Source organism: Ictalurus furcatus, chromosome 2 (assembly GCF_023375685.1).
Source record: "Ictalurus furcatus strain D&B chromosome 2, Billie_1.0, whole genome shotgun sequence".
Classification (NCBI taxonomy): domain Eukaryota; kingdom Metazoa; phylum Chordata; class Actinopteri; order Siluriformes; family Ictaluridae; genus Ictalurus; species Ictalurus furcatus.
This window is the reverse complement of record NC_071256.1, coordinates 38,966,470-38,985,401: the sequence shown is the minus strand read 5'-3', so window position 1 is coordinate 38,985,401 and position 18,932 is coordinate 38,966,470. Positions and strand designations below refer to the sequence as shown.

The following is an 18,932-nucleotide window of genomic DNA, read 5'->3' as shown; positions in this document are numbered from 1 at the left end:
TGAGAGACCCGAACACCGAGACCCGAACACTGAGAGACCCGAACACCGAGACCCGAACACTGAGAGACCCGAACACCGACACCCGAACACCGACACCCGAACACCGAGACCCGAACACTGAGAGACCCGAACACCGAGACCCGAACACCGAGACCTGAACACTGAGAGACCCGAACACCGAGACCCGAACACCGAGACCCGAACACTGAGAGACCCGAACACCGAGGCCCGAACACTGAGAGACCCGAACACTGAGAGACCCGAACACTGAGACCCGAACACCGAGACCCGAACACCGACACCTGAACACTGAGAGACCCGAACACTGAGACCCGAACACTGAGAGACCCGAACACTGAGAGACCCGAACACTGAGACCCGAACACTGAGAGACCCGAACACTGAGAGACCCGAACACTGAGACCCGAACACTGAGAGACCCGAACACTGAGACCCGAACACTGAGAGACCCGAACACTGACACCCGAACACTGAGAGACCCGAACACTGAGAGACCCGAACACTGAGACCCGAACACTGAGAGACCCGAACACCGAGACCCGAACACTGAGAGACCCGAACACCGACACCCGAACACCGAGACCTGAACACTGAGAGACCCGAACACCGAGACCCGAACACCGAGACCCGAACACCGAGACCCGAACACTGAGAGACCCGAACACCGAGGCCCGAACACTGAGAGACCCGAACACTGAGACCCGAACACTGAGACCCGAACACTGACACCCGAACACTGAGAGACCCGAACACTGAGACCCGAACACCGAGACCCGAACACCGACACCTGAACACTGAGAGACCCGAACACTGAGACCCGAACACTGAGAGACCCGAACACTGAGACCCGAACACTGAGAGACCCGAACACTGAGACCCGAACACTGAGACCCGAACACTGAGACCCGAACACTGAGAGACCCGAACACTGAGACCCGAACACTGAGAGACCCGAACACTGAGACCCGAACACTGAGAGACCCGAACACTGAGAGACCCGAACACTGAGACCCGAACACTGACACCTGAACACTGAGAGACCCGAACACTGACACCTGAACACTGAGAGACCCGAACACTGAGACCCGAACACTGACACCTGAACACTGAGAGACCCGAACACTGAGACCCGAACACTGACACCCGAACACTGAGAGACCCGAACACTGAGACCCGAACACCGAGACCCGAACACTGAGAGACCCGAACACTGAGACCCGAACACCGAGACCCGAACACTGAGAGACCCGAACACTGAGACCCGAACACTGACACCTGAACACTGAGAGACCCGAACACTGAGACCCGAACACTGAGACCCGAACACTGAGACCCGAACACTGAGAGACCCGAACACTGAGAGACCCGAACACTGACACCTGAACACTGAGAGACCCGAACACTGAGACCCGAACACTGACACCTGAACACTGAGAGACCCGAACACTGAGACCCGAACACCGAGACCCGAACACTGAGAGACCCGAACACTGAGACCCGAACACTGACACCTGAACACTGAGAGACCCGAACACTGAGACCCGAACACTGACACCTGAACACTGAGAGACCCGAACACTGAGACCCGAACACCGAGACCCGAACACTGAGAGACCCGGATCTGTCTTTAGGCATAAAAACATCAGTGGTGTGTGTGAGGAATTGATATTGATACATGCTCGAAAAGTCAGCGGAACAGAAGCGTACTGTCTGATATTAATGACATTAATAACTGAGTTATTTTCTCTGACTCTGATTACTGACTGAAACAAAAATGTAATAAGATTAAACAAAAGTCCAATACGTCCTTATAATAACATCGTGTACGTCTCCTCTGTTTTATACACAAGTCTGTGTATTTGTTTATTTATTTATTTTAAATTTGGGGTTTTTTCAGGATTTCAAAAAAGTTTTTACAAATTTTAATTAAAAAGAAAAAAAACCCCCATAATTTTATGTTAAATGGATTTCCAATTCCTCTTCTCCTTATCATCATCATCATTATTATTATTATTATCATTATTATTATTATTATCATCATCATCATTATTATTATTATTATTATTATTATTATTATTATTATCATCATCATCATTATTATTATTATTATTATTATTATTATCATTATTATTATTATTATTATTATCATTATTATTATTATTATTATTATTATGATTATTATTATTATTATTATTATCATTATTATTATTATTATTATTATTATTATGTATGATAGGTGTGTATTTTTGTGTCACTGATCTGAGCAATGTGTGTGTGTGTGTGTGTGTGTGTGTGTTATGCAATGTTCTCGTTGCTTTGTGTGGTCCATGTGTCTCTCTGACCCTGCTGCGTCATTCCCACTCGCGCCGCCACCGTTACCATGGTTACAGCCGCGACTAATTGCTCAGACAACATCGGGTCGCTGATGGAGAGCAGAGGAGGGCGGGGCCAAGGGCGGAGAGAGAGAGAGAGGGAGAGAGGAGAGGGAGAGAGAGAGAGGAGAGGGAGAGAGAGGGATTAATCAAAGGGCAAAAAAAGTAGAGAGAGATGGAGAGAGGAAGAAAAGAGTGTGTGACAGAGAGAGACAGAGAGGGAGAAGGGGAGAGAGAGAGGGAGAGAAAGAGAGAGAAGAGAGAGGGAGAGAGGGAGAGAGAGAGAGAGAGAGGGAGAGAGAAGAGAGAGGGAGAGAGAGGGAGAGAGAGAGAGAGGGAGAGGGAGAGGGAGTGAGAGAGTGAGGGAGAAAGAGTTGAAGCAGTGGAAAGAAAGCAGATCTCCATCACTGAGATCAGTTGACAGGAAGTGTGGCAAGGGTGTGTGTGTCTGTGAATTGTGTGTGTGTGTGTGTGTGAGTGTGTACGTTGGAGTGTATCTGGGAAGTGTGTGTGCGTGTGTGTGCGTGTATCTGTGTGAGGGTGTGTGTGTATGTGAAGGTGTGTGTGTGTGTGTGAAGGTGTGTGTGTGTGTGAAGTTGTGTTTATTTGTGTGCGTGTATGTATCTGAGAAGTGTGTGTATGTGAAGGTGTGTGTATGTGTATCTGTGATGTGTGTTTGTGAGGGTGTGTGTATCTGTGAAGTAAGTGTGTGTGTGTATCTGTGAAGTAAGTGTGTGTTTGTGTGTGTGTATGTGTGTGTATGTGAAGGTGTGTGTGTGTATGTGTGTGTATGTGAAGGTGTGTGTGTATCTGTGAAGTGTGTGTTAATGTGAAGGTGTGTGTGTGTGAAGTATGTGTGTGTGTGTATCTGTGTGTATCTGTGAAGGTGTGTGTATGTGAAGGTGTGCGTGTGTATCTGTGAAGTAAGTGTGTGTGAGTGTGTATGTATGTGATGGTGTGTATGTGTACCTGTGAAGTGTGTGTATCTGTGAAGTAAGTGTGTGTGTGAAAGTGTGTGTGTTTGTGTGTGTATCTGTGAAGTGTGTATGTGTGTGAGGGTGTGTGTGAAGTTGTGTGCGTTTGAAGTGTGTGTGTATATGTATCTGTGAAGTAACTGTGTGTATGTGTATCTGTGAAGTGTGTGTGTGTGTGTGTGTGTGTGTGTGTCTGTGAAGTGTGTGTGTATGTGAAGGTGTGTGTGTGTGTATCTGTGAAGTGTGTGTATGTGAAGGTGTGTGTGTGTATCTGTGAAGTGTGTGTATGTGTGTGTGTGTGTATGTGAAGGTGTGTGTGTGTGTATCTGTGAAGTAAGTGTGTATGTGAGGGTGTGTGTGTGTGTGTGTGTGTGTATGTGAAGTGTGTATGGTATGGAGTTTTGTACAGTAGCACTACTTGTGTTGTTCTCTGCTTGATATGTCGCTTTGCTTGTATTTTCTCATTTGTAAGTCGCTTTGGATAAAAGCGTCTGCTAAATGAATACATGTAAATGTGTGTGTGTATCTGTGAAGTATGTGTGTGTGTGTGTGTGAAGGTGTGTGTGTATATTTGAAGTGTTTGTGTGTATGTGAAGGTGTGTGTGTGTGTGTATCTGTGAAGTAAGTGTGTGTGTGTGTGTGTGTGAAGGTGTACATGTGTGTATCTGTGAAGTGTGTGTGTGAGAGTGTGTGTGTATGTGAAGGTGTGTGTGTGTATATCTGTGAAGTAAGTGTGTGTGAACATGTGTGTATGTGAAGGGGTGTGTGTGCGTATGTGTGAAGGTGTGTAGGTGTGTGTGTGTATCTGTAAAGTAAATGTGTGTGTGTATTTCTGTGAAGTAAGTGTGTGTTTGTGCATCTGTGAAGTGTGTGTGTGTATGTGAAGGTGTGTGCGTGTGTGTATCTGTGAAGTAAGTGTGTGTGTATCTGTGAAGTGTGTGTATGTGAAGGTGTGTGTGTATGTATCTGTGAAGTAAGTGTGTGTATGTGAAGGTGTGCGTGTGTGTGTATCTATGAAGTGTGTGTGGGTGTATGTATGTGTGTGTGAGAGAGAGAGCGAGAGATAGAAGGTGTGTGTGAGAGAGAGAGAGAGAGAGAGAGATAGAAGGTGTGTGTGTGTATCTATGAAGTATGTGTGTGTATATATGTGTGTGTGAGAGAGAGAGAGCGAGAGAGAGAGAGAAGGTGTGTGTGTGTGTGTGTGAGAGAGAGAGAGAGAAGGTGTGTGTGTGTGTGTGTGAGAGAGAGAGAGAGAGATAGAAGGTGTGTGTGAGAGAGAGAGAGAGAGAGAGAGATAGAAGGTGTGTGTGTGTATCTATGAAGTATGTGTGTGTATATATGTGTGTGTGAGAGAGAGAGAGCGAGAGAGAGAGAGAAGGTGTGTGTGTGTGTGTGTGAGAGAGAGAGAGAGAAGGTGTGTGTGTGTGTGTGTGAGAGAGAGAGAGAGAGATAGAAGGTGTGTGTGTGTGTGTGAGAGAGAGAGAGAGAGAGAGAAGGTGTGTGTGTGTGTGTGTGTGTGTGAGAGAGAGAGAGAGAGAGAGAAGGTGTGTGTGTGTGTGTGAGAGAGAGAGAGAGAGAGAAGGTGTGTGTGTGTGTGTGTGTGTGTGAGAGAGAGAGAGAGAGAGAGATGGAGATAGAAGGTGTGTGTGTGTGAGAGAGAGAGAGAGAGATAGAAGGTGTGTGTGTGTGTGTGTGTGTGAGAGAGAGAGAGATAGAAGGTGTGTGTGTGTGTGTGTGTGTGTGTGAGAGAGAGAGAGATAGAAGGTGTGTGTGTGTGTGTGTGTGAGAGAGAGAGAGAGATAGAAGGTGTGTGTGTGTGTGTGTGTGTGTGTGTGTGTGTGTGTGTGAGAAGTGTGTGTTAAAGCAGCAGTGTGTGATCGAGTGTGTGTGAAGTTCTCCTCACAATCTGCATCCAGCCAATCAGAACTAGGAGGCGGACTTTCCCGCCAGTCCCCATAGCTCCGCCTCTTGCTCGCTGTGGCCTGAGGAACGATGTTGAGCTGAATTTTGTTTTTTAAAGCAGCTTCGACTAACACACGCTACGAGAGCTGTACACAGAGAAGGGGATTATGGGTAAAACCTCCAAACACACAAACTAGACAAGAGAAATTTCATCACAATTCTACCGAAATTCCCTGACAGAAAAAAACACCTTCACCTGTAAACCCAGATCTAGCCTCTTTATCCCTTCCGGCACTTCGTTTCTTCTCTTAATCCCATCGACACACTTTCATCTGTAGTTTCTGCCACACTGCCCCCTAGTGGACATCCTTACATCACACACAAAAAACCCGCAGATGCTAACCTGCAATTTTAACCTTCTTGATCACATGACCTCAAAGCCCGTATCAGTGCTGGTCTTTCAGAACAGCGGGAGGTTCGGAGCTGTTTGCAGGCTGTCCATCAAACGAGGGGGCGGGGCACTGAAACAGGAAGTAGTGGGAAACAGGTGAGACGAGGCATGAAGATGACCGGATCAGTAGATAATAACTCGAACATGACCTTTTAGCGATCAGTGTGGAGGGGTGTGGAGGAACCCTGCTGGGAACAAAGTGTTCATCAGGATTAAAGGGAACCTCCGGTGTGTGTGTGTGTGTGTGTGCGTGTTTTTAATCCTAATCTCTGTCCACTCTCTTTTAAGAAAATTCCCTGCACTGAGAAATGTTGTGCTATTAAACTTTATAGGGTCAGGGTTAGATCACAAATGTAAATCTGCAGGAACAAAAAGAGAGAAAATCTTCCTAAATCTGTTCTGTTCTTCCATCATGAACGTTCGGCTACTTCAGCGATACAGTCAAAAGTAGTTCCGGTTACTTTACACATCTCCTGAAGGGTTTGTGTATCCCTACGCCATCAGAATCCACACAACGTTCCTCAATACCTGAACTCAGGGATCATGTCAATATAAAACAGTTTTATTTAAAATCAGAGCAAAAAACATGAGTGCAGATTTCTGCAAAACGATATCGGATCGGACGTCGGAGAAAACGTCGGATCAGACATCGCATCCTGTAATGAACAGCGCAGATTGGAACTGGATTTGAAAAGAAATGTATTTTTGGAACCGGAAATGTTTACATAGCTACATTTGAAGAGACTCGACTGGTGTTTGTTTCGCTAGCATTGATTTTTTTTTTAATTATATTTGTACTGTAAACCATTTTAAAGCTTAGGACTTTTGAACGTAAAGGATATCGGATGGGTATCGATGTCAGCAGGTACTCAAGGTTTCGGGATCGGAAAAGAAAACGCGGTGTTTCGCCGTCTCTAAACGTAATCGTCTGCGACAGATGTGGTGGATAAAGACCATGTTCAAAAACAAAACAGCTGGAGTTGTCCTTTAATTAATGTTTAAAAACGAATCAGACCAAAACAACAACGGATCAGATTATAAACCCGACAGTTAACATGTAATAATCTCATTTTATTTATTTATTTATTTATTTATTTGTCTGTTTCCTCCAGGTGTGTATATACTGTGCGTATGCCAGCTGTAGTGAAGTGTGTACATGTTATGTATATATAATCTGTGTGCCGTGTTTGTCCCGCTAAACTCCTCTGGTTTTCTTCCCTCCTGCTCCCGGCCGCTCCTCTTCCTCCTCCCACCTGTAAAAAAGGACAGCTGGAACCCGTCAACGAGGTAGGAGTCACAGTAAAGCCTGCTGATGTTAAACTGGCACGCACGTTTACGCAGCCACATGAACCAACGCCGTAAATTCTTCCCACGTCTTCGTTACACACGCGGTCCAAAAGGTCATTTATTAATTTCCTCACTCCTTATCATTTCCCCTCGCACACGCCATGTTCTTGCACCCAATCAGCATTTCTTGATGGAGCAATCGTGGCCTCGGTGGATCGCCTCGCTGCCTCGGTGTGATGAGAATCGCTCGGATGAAATCGAGCAGAAAATAGCTCGCCTTTTCGATTCGAGGTCTGAACCCTGCACCTCGGCTCGAGCGCAGCTCCACTTCCTGTCTCTGTGACGGTTCGGATCATCTTTATTGCCTACCTGCGTTCATAAGCTGTTTGTTTAGCCGGAGCGCAGCGGCACTAAATCACGTCTGCGCTTCGGGGACCAGGCGGCCGTGTCGCAGCAGAGTGAGGCGATGACTCACACACCACGGCTAAAGCTCAAAAACGAAATCTTAATCAGAAGCTCTCTGAGACTCCCCGAGGCTTTTCTCCTTACCGAGAGCCAGACACTGATTCATATTTTATGCAGAAAAGTCTGTACAAACCGTCATTTGGACGAACCGCGTTCAATTCTTACAAACCGGACAGTTTTCATACACATTTGTTGGACAGTATCGTTACGTCAGTACAGTACTTAAGCTGGGAAAGTTCCTGGTATTCAGAGTCGGGTTAAGTGGAGCGCCTCATTCAGATGATTAAACACGTCTTGTTCAATTGAATTAACAGAGTGTAGGTCACACCTTCAGGTTTTCCAGATATTTCTTGAGTAGAAGCGTCCGAAATGGATTTGACACTGCAGTCTAGTCGAATAACACTAATTGTGATGATGTATGAAAGAGAAGACGGCGAGCGTTGAAATAAACCTAATAGGAGTTTAGTATATTGCTGAATGGATACTCCTAGCTGTAATTATCGCTTTAATCACCGCAGTTTTGGATTCGTTTAACAGAATGGCTTCCACCTGCCTATAAGATAGCACTTGATCCAGAGCGTGCTGTTCATGCGTTGCATCTCTTTTCTTTTTTTCCACATTGTGCTCGTGAACATGTGTTTGGTAAACATCTCTGCACACTTACTGTATCTCCACTCTGAACTTAACTTTAGTATGCGGTAAATATTTGAAATTCACACAGTATCAGTTAGCAGGTAGCTACCACTCTGCGAGGCTACGATGCTTTGTTGTGCAGGAGTTAGCGCGGTGTTTCGGGATCTCTGAGTGGTGTCTGTGGTGGGATGATTCTCCTCAGGGTCTGCTGTCTACTCTGACGGATCTCCTGCTGTGCCGCTGGTCGTGTCGGGCGTGTTGGCGCTGGTGTTGGGAATGTAGCTGCTGTCAGACCACTGAGGAGGAAGTGGAGATTCTGGGGCCGTTTCCAGCACAGACGCCCTCCTGGCTGTAAGTACAGCTTTAATCCTCTGATCATCACCACGCAGTACGTTTATAACAGCATAGAATAGCCTTATTATCCCTTTATAACCTCATATAATGCCCACAGGCACTCTTTATAACCTCATTCAGTGCGCATGTGCACTCCGTATAACCGAACGATCGGTATGAATCCTTTAAAATCTCATAATCCTGATATAAAAGTTTTGACCTCATATTATGGGTCCATATTACGAACCATTTATAACCTCATAGAACACTGACTGGAGCCCGTATAACCATACAAACACATCATAACCTCACACAACACTACATCAACCCGTTATATGAACTCTTTCATTTCATAAACGGTCCATATGAACCCTTTATAACCTCACACAATGCCCAGGATGAACTTCTTACAACCCTTATACCATCGCAACACCTATATCAGTATAGAACTACTGTATGTACAGCATCTATATTATGCTTGCTATAAACTCATAACATGACCATATGAACCCTTCATACCCCTAGATCATCTCTGTCCTCATATAAGCCATTTATAACCTCACACAATACCCAAAAGGAACCCTGTATCATCTAATACTCGTGTAATACCCATATTAAGTCTTATAACCTCACAGTGTGCCTATGTAAACCATTTACAACTCAACAACACCCATACAAATCCTGCACTACCTGGTAAAATGCCAACTATGAAGCCTACCCCCTAATACAACACTCATATGAACCCTTTATAAGCAATACGTGTAATCTCCTAGCTCACACAGCGTATGTTATCTCATACCATGCCCATATGAACCCTTATTAACCTAACACAACTCCTACACGAACCTTTCGATACCTTATACCATTTCCATTCCCATATAAACTACATATAACCTCACACAGAGCCCAATATCAACGTTACCACCTCATACAAACGCAAGACCCATATAATCATCTTATAACCTCATTCAGTGTCCATATAAGCTCCTTATTACCTCACACACGTCAGTAAGAGCTTCCTATGAGCTCATACCATCATAATACGCAGATATCCTTCTTTTAAATTATGTCTGTGAACTCGTTATAACCTCATATAATGCCCATATGACCCCTTCATAAACTCCTAAACCCTTTATAAACCCCTTATAACATGTCACACAGCAGTTATTATGAACTTTTTATAACCTCATGCCATCGCAATACCCATTGTTCTCTTATAACCGTATACCACTTTACTAAGAAACCTCGTTATAAGCCCTATATAACGCAGATATGAATTCTTTATGACCTCATAAATCTCCAGTGTGAACTCTTTTTTTTTTAATAGAATTTTTGCATATTGCAGGTGATGTTTTTATGTATAAATGTATATATTTTTCTGTGATTCTTCCGAACTTCGGCGATGTCGTGGACGTGTCTGGCTGCTCGGCGAAGCGTCTCGGACTCGTCAGATTAAAGCGCGTGCTTCAGTAATTATTTCAGAAACACAGCTGGGTCACCGGTCTGTATTATCAGGGAAATGTAATGTGATGTGTAGTGACTCATTGCGGTCAGGCGGCGTATGACTCGAGTCATGCTTGTGGGGGTTTTTGGGCGTGTGTTTGTTTATACGTGAGTCTGAACGAGCAAACGAGTGAAGGTTTGGTCTGATCAATCCGAGTCTGCGGGTTTTCGTCACCGTCTCTAATCAAGCGCTTGCGTTGTGTTGTGAAATGTCAGTCCTGCTTGGTTTTTCTCCATGGACAGATGTCCCCCGGGGGCTGCTGGGTAATCGCAGGGTTTTGCACACGGGTTTTGCACGCTGGCTGCGTCTGAACTAATCGCTCAATATCCGCTGAATTTCCAGGAGTAATCATGAGCCGCATCCGCCAGTCCTGCAGCTCTCCCTCGACTCCACCCCCACCCTCCTCCCGCCGACCTTCTGAGGCCATGTGTTTTAGATTGCTCTGTTGCCGTGACAACTATCTCTCTCATTGCGCTGTAGTCATGGACACAGAGGGTCCTTGATGATCCCTAAGGGAAGTCCTCGCAGTCAGGCCTCGCCAAAGAAATAACCGAAACAGGATATTTATTCCTGCAGGGAAACACAATAAAATTAGCCACGGCTGTTACACGAGCTCCGGGGCGGGATATTAATGTGGAAAGTTGCACTCTGGCCCGGACTCGTTTGCTAATTCATGCACAGAAAAATTGACTTCTTTTTTTAAATGATTATTGTTATAATTATATCCGCCTGCTGCATGTGATTTCAGTCATTTCACTCCTCGCCTGCTTCTTTCTACAGACTTCACTGATTAATTGTGTTCCCTGATTCTAACAAATGCTCCAACTTTCTTTCAGTAATGCATTATTATCAGTATTATTATTATTATTATTATTATTACCTCGATCAGCGTGCATGGTGTCGTCACTTTGGGACTGAGATTGAGATCGGTACTTGGACATAACAACGCAAAAAAGTGCCAAAGTGTTGCATGAAATCCAAACTCAACGCACACACCATCTACACGTACAATAGCTGATATTTTCCCTTCTATACTGCGTCGTACTATATCGCTCATAGTCACGTGACGCTGGTCACATGACTCACTATAATACACTAACACAGGAGGTGATTTGCGACTAACGGAATATCGATGGTGTATTTTTACACTGGTTTATCTACATGCTTGAGTTTATAGCATCTTAGACTTCACTCACCACGAGTGCTCAGCATGAGTGACATCACAACAGTCCCCACACGGGGGCGTGGCTTATTTTATCGACGAGCTGGCAGTACAGGTCTGATCCCTTCAGTCGACCTTCACTCGGTCGCCCAGACGACTCAAACCAGCCGTGAATGTTTGGCAGTGATTTGAGCGCAGTTACAGACACACCTTTAAAACATCTAGAACGCTTACATGTTCTTCAGCTGTACGTTACAGGCTCTCTGTAGAACCCTACAACAGAACGGTTCTCTGTCAAAAAAGGTTCCTTTTCGTACAACCTTTTTTTTTTTCCCTTCGTTATACAAAGACCTCTTGAAGAACCTTTTTTAGCAGGGTACCAGGTTTCTCGGTAACATGACTAGCTGCATGGGGTTTTTTTACCTTTTTTGAGGGAGAAAAAAGGAGGGATCGAAGGTTTATAGCTGTGAGAACAGGAACGAACTTGTTTTGAGGATGTGTGGCGATATTAAGTGTAACTATAAATGGATAGAATGTACACGCTGCCGTGGTGTAAGAGGATTAAAACGTCTCTCTCGTTCTTTTTCAGTGTTAACGACTGTAACGACGAGAAAGAGTCAAACTCTCACCTGGTGTCTGGTGATCAGGTCCATGCGGCCCACAGCGACGCCACGGGCAGCAGCAGTCCGAGCTGCACCAGTCCCGGCAGCCGGGGGTCCGGCTCGGAGAACTCTCGCTCCACCTTCAGCCTCGCACGCCAGCTCTCCAGTACGTCCCTGTTACTGTGCACTGAAGTTACAGTTAGGCCAAACACGTTCTTTACATTTATAATGAGCTACTATGCTAATGTTGCTAACATGTAATGGAAGCATATAGTCTCCAGTTTAGCATGGTGCACTAAATATGTGTGTGTGTGTGTGTGTGTGTGTGTGTGTGTGCGTCTGTGTGTAACTTCTCCCACCGTGGCAACGGCTTTGTGGAGATGTTCGGTGTCTCAGACAGACTTAGTTGTCTAACACACACACTGTTTTCTATAAACATGGACAAAAGGACAGCAAAGAGCTCCTTAGGGGGCGTGGTCTAAAGTCAGAAGGCGGAGCTTGTACTTGTAGAAACGATTCGAACGAGAAAATAGTTTTTGATTGATAGATTTATTCTGATATTTTATATGCTGTAGATAAACCGTTAGGTTAAAGTGGCTGTGTGATGAGGGGATTTAAACACGCGCTACGCTAAGTTAATTAGCCTCCGTTAGCCTTGTAGCGAGAAACAAACTTCACACATGAAACGGGTCTCATCTGACTTTGAAAAATGTTCGAGACCGACTTTAGGATCTTTAATCAGGACTGTGGATGAAAAATTAAATATCTGCACGATTAGAAGTTTAATTATTATTATTATTATTATTATTATTATTATTATTATTAGAGGATTGGATTGTAGCGAATGTCAAATTGTCTTCTGCGTCTCAGGTCTGGATTCGCGGCGTCCCAGCTCCCCGCTGGTGGACACGAAGCCCATTGAATTCTGGGCCATGTCCCCGAGGAAGGAGGCGGTTCAGCCGCTGCGCAAACCCCAGCCTCCTTCGGACGATTATTTCCGGAAGCTGGAGCCGCGGCTCTACTCGTCCGAGTCCGGCGGAGACGACGTGGACTCTCTGAGCGACGAGGAGCTCCTGCTGCGCTACCAGCTCGGCCTCCTGCACTTCAGCACGCAGTACGACCTCGTTCACTGCCAGCTGATCGTGCGTGTGATCGAGGCTCGGGACCTGCCTCCTCCCGGCGCGGGCGTGGCTCACTCCAACCCCTACGTCAAGATGAGCCTCCTGCCCGACCACAAGAACTCGCGGCAGACCGGCGTCAAGCGCAAGACACAGAACCCTGTGTTCGAGGAGCGCTTCACCTTCGAGCTGCCCTTCCTCGAGGCCCAGCGCCGGACGCTGCTGCTCTCCGTCCTGGACTTCGACAAGTTCTCACGCCACTGCGTCATCGGAAAAGTCACGCTCCCGCTCAGCGAGGTGGACCTGGTGAAGGGGGGACACTGGTGGAAGGCTCTGGTGCCCAGCTCACAGGTCTGATCATTTACATTTATTCACCGTTGAGTTGAGGTTCTCTGTCTGAGCGAGACGAAACGCTCTCTGTTAGGAAAAGAGGTTGAGTTTCTAAAATGCTCAGGCTCCAGGTTTACTCCAACTGTCCACGCTGCAGTTTTCTCTCGATCGCATGAGCAAAATAACATTTTTCATGTTTGCCTTATTTACATCGTTTCTACCCAAAAGTGTCAAACAGTGGGCGGAGTCAGTGCAGGTGTAAATTTCTACCACTAGAGGGCAGGTAATACTTTTGCAGGAGCTCATTTTTGTCGGTTAAATACGACATTTACTAAGTGAGAATATTTTTAAAAGGTTGATGTAAATTTTGCCATAGTGCCTCAAATGTTACCCTGCCATTACCGCGCTAAAGCATTTCACTTAAACAGTCACGTGATTCATTTCTTTGAAATCGTTGCCGTGTCGATCGACATGACTCCACTAGGGTTTTGATTTCACGTCTTTGATCATCAGGAGTCAGAAATCGAATCTGGCTAAACAACTATCTCGAGATAAACAAAATTCCACCAGACTAACGGTCACTATCCGGTTTCTGTGAAGCTGTTTTGGAGCAGCTGTAAACTCCGGGGAATAATTAATAATATTTTCCATTAAAATGGTGATGAGTGTCAGAAGGACGTCGTGTCTCGGTTCTCAGTCAACGTGTGGATTTATAACTGTGTGTGTGTGTGTGTGTGTGTGTGTGTGTTGTACAGAATGAACTCGAACTGGGGGAACTGCTGCTGTCCTTAAACTACTTGCCGAGCGCCGGCCGACTCAACGTGGACGTCATCAGAGCCAAACAGCTGCTCCAGACCGACATGTGCCAGGGTTCAGGTACCTCCTCGTTCCTCTCGTCGCGGTTTCCACTCGCTCAGTCTGTGATATGAACAGCTGGAGGCGCTGAGGGTTCCCCTGCTGTAGCTGCTGTAATTTAGGAGGATTTTAACCTTTAATACTTTTTTTAATGGCAGAATTTAAAATCGTTGCATTTTGGGTGGACAGACCTTCAGTCTTCCAGATGTTGGACCGTTTTGGTGTTAATACGATCGGTGGAACACGCTGACGCAGGACGCAAGTGTGTGTATGCTCAGCGTTGGCTTTGTTTGGGTAGATTCAAGACTCGTAGTCGGTATCCATAGCGACGGTCAGTGCAGGTGAAAGTGACACCAAATGAGGATAATACATAATCAGTCATTTGGAAAAGCGGAATAGGCGCGAACCACAAAACAAGGCTCAGATAAAATCAACAAAACTTCTGTCTCTGGGTGGGAGGGGCGTAATCGGTCTCCTGTTAAATCACAGTGACACTAGCCAATCGTGGGCATCTGTGAGCTTGTGTATGCGGAAGAGGGCAGATAGCGCTTTCCTTAGAGTGTATTACGCCGCACTGTAGTTCGAAAAGACCCGACCGCTGGCTTCACGTGTCTCAGAGGGAGCACGTGTTAGCCTTCACCCTTATTGGCTGGTAGCTGTCATGTGATAGTTAGCTAGTGGGTGGGAAAGTTGGCTAAGTTGGCGGGAAAAGGGAGGCAATATTTTTTGTGTATAGTGCGTAGCCTGATTTGCTAACATTCTGATTAAAGAGACAAACATGCGTACAGATGGATAAATTGTCTAAGTGTGTGTACCTGAGTGAAGTTTTGTGAGAGACTAACACTGATTGCATAGAAATGACGCCAAGTGCAAAGTCAGGGGTGGAACCAACATGTAAATGAGAGGTTTTTGAGAGTGCAGGGTTCACCGGTTTCCTCCAACCTCCAAAACAACAACAACATGTAACTAGGCAGTTTAAGTGACTTTATAATTGCCCCAGTGTGTTAATGTGTGTGAGTGTGTGTGTGGAACTAACGGCCTGATTTACGTGAACTTACGTCACACACGTTCATTTTCACACCTTCTCACTCCTTCTCACTCCTTCTCACACCTTCTCACACCATCTCACACCATCTCACACCTTCTCACACCTTCTCACACCTTCTCACTCCATCTCACACCTTCTCACTCCTTCTCACACCTTCTCACTCCTTATCACTTCATCTCACACCTTCTCACTCCTTCTCACTCCATCTCACTCCTTCTCACTCCTTCTCACACCTTCTCAGTCCATCTCACACCTTCTCACTCCTTCTCACTCCTTCTCACACCTTCTCACTCCATCTCACTCCTTCTCACTCCATCTCACACCTTCTCACACCTTATCATTCCATCTCACTCCTTCTCACTCCATATCACACCTTCTCACACCTTCTCACACCTTCTCACTCCTTCTCACTCCATCTCACTCCTTCTCACACCTTCTCACTCCATCTCACTCCTTCTCATTCCATCTCACACCTTCTCACTCCATCTCACACCTTCTCACTCCATCTCACTCCTTCTCACACCTTCTCACACCTTCTCACTCCTTCTCACTCCATCTCACTCCTTCTCACTCCTTCTCACACCTTCTCACTCCATCTCACTCCTTCTCATTCCATCTCACACCTTCTCACACCTTCTCACTCCATCTCACACCTTCTCACTCCTTCTCACTCATCTCACTCCTTCTCACTCCTTCTCACACCTTCTCACTCCATCTCACTCCTTCTCACTCCTTCTCACTCCATATCACACCTTCTCACACCTTCTCACACCTTCTCACTCCTTCTCACTCCTTCTCACTCCTTCTCACACCTTCTCACTCCATCTCACTCCTTCTCATTCCATCTCACACCTTCTCACTCCATATCACACCTTCTCACACCTTCTCACTCCTTCTCACTCCTTCTCACACCTTCTCACTCCATCTCACACCTTCTCACTTCTTCTCACTCCTTCTCACTTCATTTCACTCCTTCTCACTCCTTCTCACACCTTTGAGAATATTTCAGCTATTTTTTTTATTTCCAGGTCAATGTAAGTGCTTGTTAAAAATGTGAATCTGTCTGATTGGTTTCGGTGTCAGATCCCTTTGTGAAAGTTCAGCTGGTGGCAGGACTGAAGCTGGTGAAGACCAAGAAGACGTCGTGTATGAGGGGAACCATCGACCCCTACTTCAACGAGTCCTTCAGCTTCCGGGTGCCTCATGAGGAACTGAGCGAGGTTAGCCTTGTGTTCACAGGTAAACACACACACACACACACACACACACACACACACACACACTCCTAACAGTATTCAATTGAACCAAATTCCAGCTCTGATTATGGGTCGTCTCTGAGAGGAACTCGAATTCCCAGACATCTGAGCCGATTCTCTCTTCAATTACACGTTTCTCGGCTTCCTCTCGACCTCGGCACAGAAACAGAAAAGTGAGAGAAATGTCTCGCTGCTTTCTTTAATTGGCTTCAAAAAATGAGGACACTCTTTTTTTTTCCTGGCAGTCTTACCCGTCCAGCACAGGGAGAAGATCTCCGTCAGACGTGCACACACGCCGTGAGACTGCTCCGGCTGCAAGAAAGCGCTCGTTACCTTTTATTTCAAATGCCAGCCTGACTGAATTTAATTGGACTTAATTAATGCATTTCTTTCTGAAAAGAAAGCACAGAGGAAATTGGGCTCAGGCTTTATTTCTAGTAGCTAAAATATTGTGGTTTTTTGTGCGGCTCATCCGACTTTCCATCATTTTTTTGTAGCCTTCATGTTTCACACCTGAAATCAAGTTCATTATTCAAAATGCCTCGAAAGGAAATAATTTAGTTCTAAAAACTTGCACATGTCATTTTCCCCTGATACGGAGCTGGTTCTGATGACGTATTTCAGGCTCTTACTTTTTTACCCTGTTCATCCAAAATGCATTAAACATCACAAACTTTATAAAAAATAGTTTTTTGTTTGATTTTGGTTCACTACAGACACATGACAGGGAAGTGTTGTTATGTCATCAAATATAAAAGCCAATCAGGTTCAGATATGCAAATGTAGGGCTTTGCAATGGCAGATTACTGAGGGAAAGGGGGCGGAGTTTAGGTTAGGGGTGGTTTGAAGTTGCATACTTACATACGTTTTTTATTCTATTGTTTGTGGATCCACCACATCAAGTAATTTACTGTTCAAAATGAAATAAATAAAGCAGAAGGAAAGATGGGGAAGAAAAGCAGAATAAAGAAAGAAAGAATGAAAGAATGATTGGAAAGAAAAAAGAAAGAACGCTGGTGACTGGGGGTGAGCAGCATGTGGTGTTTTATTGCAGCTCTTTGTAGTCCACATGAAAAGAGGAAGCTTTTGGGCACGCTGCTCTCCTGCCATGCTCATGTGCCACGCCCACATGCCACGCCCACATGCCACGCCCTCCTGCTAGAACCTTCCTGTCCTACGGAGAATGTTTGCATTTTTCCCCTCTGGCTGTCTCTTTCTCCCTCCTCTCCGTTTCTCTCTCTCTGTCTCTCTCTCTCTCTCTCTCTCTCTCTCTCTCTCTGCCTATATTTCTTTCTCTCTCTCTCCCTCCCTCCTCTCTCTGTCTCTCTCTCTTCCTCTGTCTGTCTGTCTGTCTCTCTTCCTCTTTGTGTCTGTCTCTCTCTGTCTGACTGGCTTTCTGTCTGTCTCTCTTTCCCTCTCTCTCTGTCTCTCTTTCTCTTTCCCTCTGTCTGTCTGTCTGTTTATCTCTCTCTCCTGTCTCTCTCCCACCCCCTCTCTCTCTCCCTCCCTCTCTCTCTGTCTCTCTCTGTCTTTCTCTGTCTCTCTCTCCCTCCCTCTCTCTCTATCTCTCTCTGTCTCTCTCTCCCTCCCTCCCTCTCTATCTCTCTCTGTCTCTCTCTCCCTCCCTCCCTCTCTCTCTGTCTCTCTCTCCCTCCCTCTCTCTCTATCTCTCTCTCCCTCCCTCTCTCTCTATCTCTCTCTCCCTCCCTCTCTCTCTATCTCTCTCTGTCTCTCTCTCCCTCCCTCTCTCTCTATCTCTCTCTGTCTCTCTCTCCCTCCCTCCCTCTCTCTCTGTCTCTCTCTCCCTCCCTCTCTCTCTATCTCTCTCTCCCTCCCTCTCTCTCTCTCTATCTCTCTCTGTCTCTCTCTCCCTCCCTCTCTCTCTCTCTCTCTCCCTCCCTCTCTCTCTATCTCTCTCTGTCTCTCTCTCCCTCTCTCTCTCTCTGTCTCTCTTTCTCTTTCCCTCTGTCTGTCTGTCTGTTTCTCTCTCTCCTGTTTCTCTCCCTCCCTCCCTCTCTCTCTCTCCCTCCCTCAGCAGTGGGTAATCAGTGTTAATGATGCCCTTTCCCTGCTGTACGCTGTCTGGTGTGTGTGATGTGGTGAGTGGAAACAGACGTGGTGTTCTGGCCGAATCTGTCTCCCATCAGGCCGTCCTGCTCCCTGTAGCGCTTCACGCTCCTGCACACTCACCATCAAACTAACGCCGTCAGATCGGCTACAAGTCCGTTCGAGCTTGGTACCTTTTCTCTGAGAGTGAGCACCATCACAAATATTTCTCCATCATCATCATCATCATCATGTAGCTTGTATCACATCACTGGATTTGTCAGTGACGTCGCGCTGTGTCGTGTTCACTACAACATAGTGCACTACATAGGGAACAAGGTGTGGTTCAGACATCGCTCACGGGAACATCCTCGGCCTGCGTCTGGTTCCTCCGTCTCTTCCTGCTGTCGAATAAGAACCATGCCAGTCCTGACGTCAGGGCAGAGACGCGTCACCTCGACCTCACACGAGTGACCAGAACCGGCGCCGCACCCTCGCCCGCTCCCTCCGGACCTCTCCCAGAGACGTGACTGTATTACACGCTCCCACAGTCCGTCATGTCTGAGGCTCGCA

At 46.1% G+C, this 18,932-nt stretch overlaps 1 protein-coding gene across 1 annotated transcript in view; it reads left to right on the top strand.

Annotated features, from left to right (window-relative positions):
- Positions 1 to 5,697: 5,697 nt before the first annotated feature.
- syt17 (synaptotagmin XVII) overlaps positions 5,698 to 18,932 on the top strand; it is an 18,263-nt gene continuing 5,028 nt past the window's right edge. The window contains exons 1-7 of the mRNA XM_053640969.1: positions 5,698 to 5,816; positions 6,899 to 7,007; positions 8,308 to 8,456; positions 11,694 to 11,872; positions 12,577 to 13,175; positions 13,910 to 14,030; positions 16,141 to 16,296. Coding sequence (XP_053496944.1) covers positions 5,698 to 5,816; positions 6,899 to 7,007; positions 8,308 to 8,456; positions 11,694 to 11,872; positions 12,577 to 13,175; positions 13,910 to 14,030; positions 16,141 to 16,296 — 1,432 coding nt within the window. The remainder of the gene's footprint in view (positions 5,817 to 6,898; positions 7,008 to 8,307; positions 8,457 to 11,693; positions 11,873 to 12,576; positions 13,176 to 13,909; positions 14,031 to 16,140; positions 16,297 to 18,932) is intronic.